The sequence below is a fragment of the Cataglyphis hispanica genome, chromosome 21, assembly GCF_021464435.1.
Source record: "Cataglyphis hispanica isolate Lineage 1 chromosome 21, ULB_Chis1_1.0, whole genome shotgun sequence".
Lineage (NCBI taxonomy): Eukaryota > Metazoa > Arthropoda > Insecta > Hymenoptera > Formicidae > Cataglyphis > Cataglyphis hispanica.
In genome coordinates, this window is record NC_065974.1 from 2142382 (window position 1) to 2152825 (window position 10444).

General features: G+C 28.8%; 2 protein-coding genes across 2 annotated transcripts; one reads left to right on the forward strand and one right to left on the reverse strand.

Annotated features, from left to right (window-relative positions):
* The first annotated feature begins 163 nt into the window (after nucleotides 1–163).
* On the forward strand, nucleotides 164–6173 carry LOC126857321 (odorant receptor 30a-like). The gene is made up of 7 exons (XM_050606641.1): nucleotides 164–556; nucleotides 1054–1150; nucleotides 4283–4592; nucleotides 5152–5251; nucleotides 5481–5582; nucleotides 5685–5843; nucleotides 6040–6173. The coding sequence occupies exons 1-7, from the start codon at nucleotides 266–268 to the stop codon at nucleotides 6097–6099; spliced, it is 1119 nt and encodes a 372-aa protein (XP_050462598.1). The 5' UTR covers nucleotides 164–265; the 3' UTR covers nucleotides 6100–6173.
* A 413-nt stretch (nucleotides 6174–6586) lies between these two features.
* On the reverse strand, nucleotides 6587–10226 carry LOC126857491 (probable cytochrome P450 12a5, mitochondrial). The gene is made up of 11 exons (XM_050606954.1): nucleotides 10070–10226; nucleotides 9589–9873; nucleotides 8952–9063; nucleotides 8772–8894; nucleotides 8513–8654; nucleotides 7997–8244; nucleotides 7611–7794; nucleotides 7366–7538; nucleotides 7103–7181; nucleotides 6830–7042; nucleotides 6587–6752 (listed from the first exon to the last, which is right to left on the reverse strand). Exons 1-11 carry the CDS (start codon nucleotides 10224–10226, stop codon nucleotides 6642–6644), a joined length of 1827 nt encoding a protein of 608 aa, XP_050462911.1. The 3' UTR covers nucleotides 6587–6641.
* Nucleotides 10227–10444: the final 218 nt, after the last annotated feature.

The window sequence follows — 10444 nt, forward strand, 5'->3', positions numbered from 1 at the left end:
AATGTTAGTTCTGATGTCTGTTAATAGTGCAACGCATGTTTAAATCCCTCAAAAATCAATGCATTCTATTTCGCATATAGGGTGCTACGCTACTCATATCTTATGCACCGCGCGTACTTATACTCGGCGTTTCACAATAGTGTCATTATAGTGTCATTATAGTGCTCAAATAAATAACCTCAGCGATATTGCGAGAGTGATTAAAGTTCATATTTTGCTAGTTTGAGTTTCTGCCGTGAATCAGCACGAAGCACTTCCGTGTGTTATGGAGGCAAAAATAACGCTGGATAAAGTAATTGCTTTCCTGAGGATATACTTGACATTCGCTTGCTGTTGGCCATTATCGCCGAACGCGACAAAGTTTCAGATACTTCTTCATAGTGCCTTTCGATATTTCTGTTGTATAAACTCGATAATATATATTATTACGGCGATAAGGACACTCTCTAAGAATGACGACTACATGGCTATGATGAAAATGGGATGCGAATTAAGCGCCGGCTTACAAATTATATTACAATTGATGCTTTTTGCAATGCAGGACAAACGTTTGCAGGTAAGATTTTTATTTGTATTGATTTTTCATATAAAAGAGCTGTATTCTAAAAATTAAGAGCAATATAATTCTTTCAAAAGTGATATATATAAATTAATAAAATTATTTAGAAATGTACTTTTATAAAATATAATTAAAATTAATTAAATTTTTAAAAATCTTTTAATTATAATAATATTTTATAATGAACAATGTCACATGCATATAAATTTCTAATTAAATATTCTAAGTATTTAAAATATTTAAAATACTTAAATATTCTAAATATTTAAAAAAATGTATAGTTTAAATTAACCATATTTTTTTAATAATAGGACAATTTTGGAATCAATTTTTTTTTTAGCAAAAATGTCTAGAAAGATTATTATTTTTGTAAGTTTCAAAATTTTTTTGTGACATATTTTTGTATTTTAGCTTTAAATTAAATTAAAATTTTATTAAAATAAATTTCATTTAAAATTAAAAAAAAATGTGTTGCCAATTTTTTAATTCTACAGTTTATTGTTTTGGAAATGGAAAATTATTATCAACAAGCCCAAGAATATGAAAAAGAAATTTTTCAACATTATGTTGACAAATTCAAACCATTTTATGGTATGTACAAATAATATAATTTATATAAATATATATATATATATATATATATATATATATATATATATAATTTATGTAATAATATAATTTATTTGTATTAAATTTATTACGTGTAAATTACGTGTAATTATGTTCGCTTTAAGAAAAGCGTTTGTAATCTTAACCGCGTTCCGTAATCGCGTTTCTCAACCGCGTTCCCTATTCGCGTGCTCTAATTGTACCCTATGTATCTCTCGCTACGCATTTTGGTCAGTATTGGCCGTTTATTTTGCGTAGTCTATATCTATTTTTCAGGCCAGTTGAACCTACCTTTCATTGCTCCTAGCGACTTTCTGGATCCATCTCTAGATCTCAGAAATCGGAAAAGGAAATATACATTCCTTTTATCGCCGGCTATTTATTATTGCCGGCGAAGAAGCGCAAGACTTTTCTTGCTCATAAGAAGATAAACACCTTATTTTACCGAGTAATTATTATCATCGGCAGATGTGCGTGAATATTTCACGCTCGATGACGATCGTGTGACTTTACGATCGTTCGTTAGATGTTGATTTTAATATAACTTTATTTTAACTGAGATAAAGCCAAATTATCAATTGAAAATTTAATTAAAATTATAATAAATTATAATAAATATATAAATTTAATTAAAATTTATATATTAATATATAATTTATTTAATAATATAATAATGCATATATGTAATAATATATAATATTAACTTGTACAATAAGAAATAATAATATATAATTTACAATAAAATAAGATTAATTTACACAATATTTATGCCATTTGTTATCATATAATTAATTTCATTGATTAATCATTTGGTCTCTCAGTTAAACCAAAGTTTAAGAACAAAGTCTACAAACAAATTCTACAATATGAATGAGCTGTAAGAAATTAGGATAAAATCGCCGCGCGTTACAAGAATGAATTACTATGACACGTATAATTAATAAAACTACTATCGTTTTTTATTCAGTAAATCAGATAAAATTTACGAATTGAAAAAAATATTTTCTATAATCTTCCTTCTTTAATTAATACTTTAATTTATTTTTGCAATAGATGCAATCCATATTAAAAAGAACTTATTAAAAGTTATTTAATTTAATCTGTTTAAGCTCATTCATTTAAAAGTAACGGATTTATTACAATCTATAATCTATAATCTACATCTACTATCTCTACGAATCCGTTACTTTAAAATTAAATAAAAGTTTATCACTCACCGGCACTGATGCGCAACAGCGGAGATTTGGTCTTGAAGCTACGTTGTCTTTAACATACAAACAAAAAATCCAAATTATAATAGTGCGCAAAATATAATTAATATTTCAAACAATTTTTATTTTACGTGTCAAATTATAAAATTTAAATCGGATGCATCTGCTTATCGTAAACATCGGATTTACATCCAATACGTACGATAAGCAGATGCATCCGATTTAAATTTAATAATGTGGAACGTAAAATAATAATTTTTTTAATAATAAGATATTTTTCTTCAATAACAGAAACATTTATCGGACTTATGTAAAAGTTTTTCTTTCTTCCTAATTTTCTCTTGGCATTCAAATAAATAAATTTATTCAAATGCTAAGATTAAATTAATGTACGCAATTTTTAACAACCAATATATAAATAAATAATCACCCTTGGGTTGCTCCGCCGGTGCAGGATGCCTCTCCTAGGCCTCCTCCTCCTCTCAGATTGATTCACACGCGCGATACTTTAAACGGCACTCCCGCACTTTTATTAAAAGATTCTTCCGCACTTATACGCGCGATACTTTGAACGACACTCCCGCACTTTCGAATTTCCGCGGCACGTTGATGGAACCGACGCCACGATAAGCCGTCCGCGGCACGAAGACAGCAACGTCGGCGTTGGGTGCTTGGTTTTCCCCTTCTCAGTAAACCTTAGAGACCTTAAGGCCCTTAAGGCACCGTCCAGGTACTAAGCCCTCCCACCGCGGCAAGATTACACCCTAGAAGGATATTATATGTATATAATTTTGTGTATTATATATATATATATATATATATATATATATATATATATATATATCATATTACAAAATTATATACGTATAACGTGAGATTATATTTTAGAATAAGAAATGTAATAAATTACTCATTGTATACTATTGCTCCGTATATCGCGCTCGATATTTTTTTACGCCTTTTTGAAAAGGGAGAAAGAGAGGGAGAGTGAGAGAGAGAGAGAGAGAGAGAGAGAAAGAGAGAGAGTTAATTATTAATTATAACAAATTATCTCCCGATCCTTGTCGCGATCGCGTTTAAAAAAAGAATCTGACGTCTCGAACTACTATATCACTGTTCAAGTGTCGCCGTGCGAATGGATAATTTGGAAAGGACATCAACGGAACGTTTCTCCCACTACTACAATACTATTCCAGTGTCGTCGTATGAATGATAACAAAACCTTAAAACGTAAACAATAGCGAATGTTTACGTCACCAAGGCCGAATAGCATATTATTATTAATTCGCTGCCGAAATATTTTTCGTACTGATGGCATATACAAACGGAATATTATACAGAAATTTTAAATTATAGATCAATTAAATTAACAATTAATATATCACAGCGCTTATCGTTAATTGCTCGTTAGTTAATTATTAATTATAACAAATTATCTCCCGATTCTAGTCGCAATCGCGTTTAGAAAAAGAATTTGATGGAGCGTCTCGAACTATCATATCACTGTTCAAGTGTCGCCGTGCGAATGACAACGAAGCCTTAAAACGTAAACAATAACGAATGTTTACGTCACCAAGACCGAATATCATGTTATTATTAATTCGCTGCCGAAATATTTTTCGTGATGTATATATATATATATATATATATATATATATATATATATATATATATATATCATGTCAGATACATATATCACATCAGAGCAATAAGAGAGAGGATTAATTTTATATTGACTTATTATTTTTATGAAATTATCAATACTGAATACATTACTATTACTGAATACATTAAAATAATTACTAAACATAATAAATATAGTAATTAAAATCTTCAAATTAATGTTTGTTATCATACATGTCAGAGAAAAATTTTGTTGAATATTAAATATTAATTGCCATAGGTACGATTGTTTGCTGGCTAGCAATGACAGCTATCAGTATGATGGCTACACCCTTGTTTTCATCACAACAATTTCCACTTGCAATAGAGTATCCATTTGACGTGCAATATCAACCATTGAAAACTATTATCTTAGCGCATCAATTGTTGACTATTTATCAAAGTATGACACAAGTTGGCGCCAATACTTTCCCTGCTCTTCTACTTTGGTTTGTGGCTGCCAGATTCCACATTTTGATCATCCGGTTTCGTACGATGACAAATATGAAAGAACTCGTAAAGTATGCGCAAGAACACTGCACATTACTCAGGTACATATATATATATATATATATATTTTTTTTTTAAATTTAAGTAACTGTGAGTAATCTTGCTTTTGTATAATATCGAATGTATCTTAATAACTTAATAAAAATTTAAATAAAATGTGAAAGTTAAAATGTTTTAAACAAATATATCTCAATTTATCAAAAGAGATTTGCGTGATTTAAAATTGCAGCAAATTACAGTTACTCAAGTTTCTTCATATAATCGCTATATAATTTATCTCGAGATTAAGATTATTCGTAATTATCCTTGTTTAGAATTTAACGTTATTTTTATTAAATTTTATTTAAGCCAAAAATTATTCTATATTTATTTATTTGCATATTTTCTATATTTATTAATTTAAATATTTCTATAAAATTTTAAACATTATAAAATTCGATATATAGATCTTGTTGAAAATATATTTTAAAATATTTTTTTAAGTGATAAGAAATAATTTTTGTTGAAAACATGTTAAGCTAAAATAAAGAATCAAGTAATAATTCCATCTATAATGAGTATTATAATAATCTAGGATATTCTATCAATGAATGCTTACAGATATGCAGAAGAAGTAGGGTTCGCAATTCGTTATATAGCGCTATTATGCGTAACCTTTAGTATTGGCGTTGTAATATTCGGTTATCTTACTTTTGTAAGCGTAAGTAATTTACAACATGTTCTCGTTTGAAATTACGCATTTTCCGCATTTTCCACATTTATTGTCTACGAAAACATACCCCTATCAAAAACACATTATCCCTTCGAATTACGCACACACACCCCTCCCATAAAATTTGTTAAAATAAAATTTTTTTAATATGTAATACAAGTTACATGATATGTTATTGTATATAATATTATCTTTTTCAAATATTTATACATAATAGCGTCAACCATGGTCAGTGAAATGGACATTCCTCATGATAGCTTCCTCCGGCTTTGTAGAACTTTATATGTACGCCTGGCCAGCTGATTATGTAATGAGCCTGGTTAGTTATTTATTAAATAAATTATAACGTAACTATATTTTATATCTAAATAATATAATAAATTCATAATGTTTCAATTAATGTGTAAAAAATTTTGATTAGAGTAGCGAAATTGCGTCAGCTGCTTACGATTCATTATGGTACGAAAATGATTTGATCATGCAAAAGCTTTTAATAAATATTATACTAAGAAGTCAACGTCCGGTCACTGTTTCAGTTCCATGTGCATTACCAAGTTTGTCTATGAAATATTACACGTCGGTAAGAATGTATTTAACGATCATTTTGTTTAATATATAAAAAGACATATAGTTCTTAAATTATTATTATTATTACTATATATATATATATATATATTTTTTTATTTAGATATTTATAAGCAATATCAATCATAATCCAGTATTACTAGATGCGAAGTCTTCAATAATATAGTTAATACTTTTTTTCTACTTTTCAGTATGTGTCGACTATTTTTTCATACATGGCAGCTGTGCGTATAATGATGGAGCAAGAGTAAAAAAGGGATCGAATCTATAATAAAAATTTCTGAGTTGTATTTTTGTAAAATGTTGGCTGTGTTATATATACGACCGCATAAAATGTTTTAAATGTTGTAATAAAAATGTGCACTTGTTAGTTTGAAAATTATCATGCAAATATTCTTATATACATACTTTTTTTCTTATATATTCATAAATCATAAGAATCTTTTGTGTTTTTTATTTGTCGCAATTAATATTTTAATCCGTAAAACATACAATATAAATTATACTTTTCTTATAAGAAATATTTGCTATTGTTTAACAAAATTAACATTTGATACACAAACGTAAATACATACTTGATATAACTTTCAAATTATTTTATCAATAAAGTAATATGTAATTTGATATAACATATATCAATCCGATGTATTTTAACTTAAATATAGACGTTTTTACAGAAAGATAATCCTACGTAATATGATTATAATAAAAATGCATGTTTTTTTTATATCTATTAATTATCGTGTTCCTTAAAGTCTTCTAATTGTGTAAGCTTTATATCTTTTATTATTCTTTAATTCCTATCTAAGAATCGAAAACGTAATGATTTATTTGGCACATTAACCATACGAAACTGGCTTTGGATATCAGCATAATCATATTCAATTATGAATTCTTGGATCAACTGTGAAAAATAAAATACATGTACATTTTTATCTTAATCGCAATTAATTACATTTACGCTCTATTGCATGCGAGTACCTTTGCGGTGAGTAACATCATTTGCATTTCAGCCATATCTTTTCCTAGACAGGCACGTACACCATGCCCGAAAGGTAGATATGAATATTCTTGGTAAGATTTACCATGCGCACGTTCAGTCTGATTCAACCACCTTTCTGGCAGATACTTGCCAGGATCTTCAAAATGTTCCTCACGCTGTGATGTTATTTGATTCGCCATTATGACAAAAGTCTAAACACAAAAATTATTTGTTATCTTGCGTCTAGATTTGAATTAACACTTACAACTTACTCCTTTCGGTATCGTGTATCCGTGTAGCGAAATCGACGACGACAATAATCTCGTCAAGTAGGGAAATGCAGGCCGCAATCTTTCACATAAAAAAAAAATATATATATATATATAGTACTAATTTATTATATATTTCTTGTTCATTTTTCTATTATGTTGTTTATAGGTAATAATAGATGACGATTAAAAATTTTTAAAATTATTTAAAGTTTTATAACACAAAAAAGTTAATGCGTAATAAAATTTCATAAATTTTGTTATACCTAAGGCTTTCCTTTATACACGCTTTTAGATATGGCATATTTTTCAAACTTTCTTTTGTCAGAGTTGTATTATCTTTTTTAGGTAAAACAGAGATAATTTCGTCATACAATCGTTTTTGTACTCTAGGATTCTTCGCTAAAAAGTAAAGCAGGAATGCCTCGCAATTTATGACCTAAAAAAAAAAAATAACTTATTATGTATATTTATATTATTATCTTGTTTGCATCAGATTATTGCATATTACAGCCTGAACGCCTAGAATAATCATGTCCATCAAAAGGGTAGCAATATCGTCCGACTGGATTCGCTGAATCATCATCTTTTCAAGCACTGATAAATTTTTTTCTTCATTCGTAGATTTTTCTTGTTTCTCCAACGGAGAAGCCTGCAGCTTGTTCTGCGCTTGACGAATATATTTTCCGATAACCCTGAGAAGTAGAGATTCATGTGTAAATATGTCAAATTATCAAAATGCAATATTAGTAAAAATAAAAAGCTTTGTGGTCAACGCGTGCAATCAAATAAGATATTAAATAAGATTATAATTATTATTATAAAATAAATATATAGAAAACAAAATAATATATTTAATAAAATTTGTCAAAGTGTTATCGAATTTTATTGACTCACTCGTCAAGAACGTCGCAAGCTGCAAAAAGTTTCTTGGCGAATGGAGTTTCGAAAAATCTCCACACCTGAAATCCAGTTTCGCACCGAGTCATATACGTGTGAGCAGTATTTAACGCATTAAGAAGTTTTGTAACTTCAGCCTTCGATCTCGAGCTGGAATCGAGAAAACCGAGATGCCTATCGAACATCGTTACATAGAAGCATTCCATCCCCCAAGCGGTGAGTTCCTGATAAAAATTCGCTGGTACCTATTGTTCAAATATTAATTAAAATACTACTCTTTAAGCTATTATCCGTTTGATTATGTGTAATCAAGCATTAGCATTATTTTTGTAATATTTCACATAATCATCTTTTATATTTATTAGATATAATTTTATCAAATTTGTACAGAAGGTTGTTTTTATATAATTGTGCTTTATTCTTTAAACATTATTTGTATGTTATGCGTTGGATTTAAGACATATATTAATTAAAATTGTTGATGTATTAAATGTTTGTTAATATGTAGCGTACCTCGTCTTGTCGATTGCGTATATTACGAATTCTTTTAACGAGTTCGTCACCCACTAAATTTAGTTGTCCGATATAATTCGAACTTGCTTCGTGTAACGGCCGGTCAACTTTCTCTTTCACCTCTAACCACTCCGAACTTTGTCTAATATTTCGTAAAGTTAAATACAAAGTTATTGCATTATTGAAAATAAGAGGTTTATTATTTTTTATATATTTCAATCTCTCTGCATTATATATTTTATATAAAGCTAATACTTACAGAGAGTACGCCCCAGCGAATCGAGATTTGCGATGATTAAGACGATAGTGTTGAAGAATATCAATGCCACTGCGAACAGGTGACTCGCTCTCATGCTTGAAAACTTCAGCTATATGCTCGGGCCTAAAACATTTGATAAATTTGCTTCAAGATTAAAACATGATAATTGCAACATCTCACCTGTGAATCATAACTATGTCATTTACAAAAGGGCCATTAATTCGCACAATGCATCCGTACTCATCGAACAAATACTTAATCGGCGTGACATTGCGATTCCAAGATAATCGTCCTGCAAAATAATTCATAAAATGTTTGTAATCATTAGAATACAAAATACTTTTTAAATTTTAATATTAATTTGTAAATTTTATATTAATTTATGAATAACTTTTAATTTATTTTTAACTATTATACATAATTAATTTTGATGCTCCTTTATATTCGTTCGTTTAAAAGTGTTTTTATTATAATATATGTCAATAATAAAATTTTTTTTAAATTATTCATAAATTATAATAAAACACTCTCTTAAAGAATAGTTGTTTTTAATTCTTTTTTCTACTCACAGTAAAATATATAATTTTTATGTATATATATATATATATATCTGTGTGTATGTCTATAAATTCGGAAAACTTTACGTTATGCGTTTCGAGACTCAGACGGCAATTTGCTTAAAATTCAAAGAGCCAAAATTTATTTGCATTCTATACGTTTCACAAATTTGCATATTTTTTATTTGAGCTGTGATTAATTTAAAAATACAAAATAACTCTTTGAATTTCAAGCAATTGAATTCTTCAAGGGATCGTACCCAGGGTAAATCTGATGTTTAGCAGACTGGAAATTAGTTGCGTACCCAGAAGTGGCACGTATCTCCAGTATTTTTCCCATAACTTGAGTATCATCGGGCCAGGAATGTCCTCAAAGGGTAACGGCGCCTTATCCACATGACTAAGTGGTATAACGTTTGATGCGGAAATTTCAAAGACTTCCGTGGCTATCTCGGGATTAGCTGTCTCCAATAATGGCATCGCTTTCGATGACGTTACAGCTGCTGTCATTGCCGGAATTGCATGTGATTGCGCCACGGTGGCATCTGATAATGAAACAAATTCGAGATTAATGGCTATTAATTATAACAACTATTGCGGTGAAGTATAATTCTCGCTAGATTTGCAGAAGCACAATTTAGTGAGAAATATAGTTTATTAATTAATTTAAATCCACTGAAAGTTATTAAATATATATATATATATATAAGCAGAAGCACTGAGCGATTAAATATTTCTTACTTAATATGTCGTTGGTATTGAGTGGTGCGCATTTTCTTTCCTCGTTAGCTGTCAATGTGTTTGCTAGGTTCGTTGGCAAGCGATGGAAATATGTTCCGTATACTTGCAAAGAAAGTTGTCGACCGACGAAAGTGGATCGTATTAAGCAATGTATCATTTTTGCAATATTGTGATAGTTTTATAATACGTTTTGTTTCTCTACTAAATAAGAAAATTAAGTCATATAAATATTTGTAAAATTACAGATATTTGTGAAATCACATAAATAAGAATAAATATATAATAATATATAATTGCGCACAGACGCGCGAATAAAAGTACGCAATATGTAATATATATATATATATATATATATATATATATATATATATATAT

Bases quoted from the DNA above. Each gene is read 5' to 3' on its own strand.
- LOC126857321 (XM_050606641.1), top strand. From the start codon at position 266: ATGGAGGCAAAAATAACGCTGGATAAAGTAATTGCTTTCCTGAGGATA. The intron at 5,252-5,480 runs GTAAGTAATTTA...TATACATAATAG, and splicing joins GTTATCTTACTTTTGTAAGC to CGTCAACCATGGTCAGTGAA. The intron at 5,583-5,684 runs GTTAGTTATTTA...AATTTTGATTAG, and splicing joins CTGATTATGTAATGAGCCTG to AGTAGCGAAATTGCGTCAGC.
- LOC126857491 (XM_050606954.1), bottom strand. From the start codon at position 10,226: ATGATACATTGCTTAATACGATCCACTTTCGTCGGTCGACAACTTTCT. The intron at 7,539-7,610 runs GTAATATGCAAT...TTTTTTTTTTAG, and splicing joins TTATTCTAGGCGTTCAGGCT to GTCATAAATTGCGAGGCATT. The intron at 7,182-7,365 runs GTATAACAAAAT...TTTATGTGAAAG, and splicing joins TGTATAAAGGAAAGCCTTAG to ATTGCGGCCTGCATTTCCCT.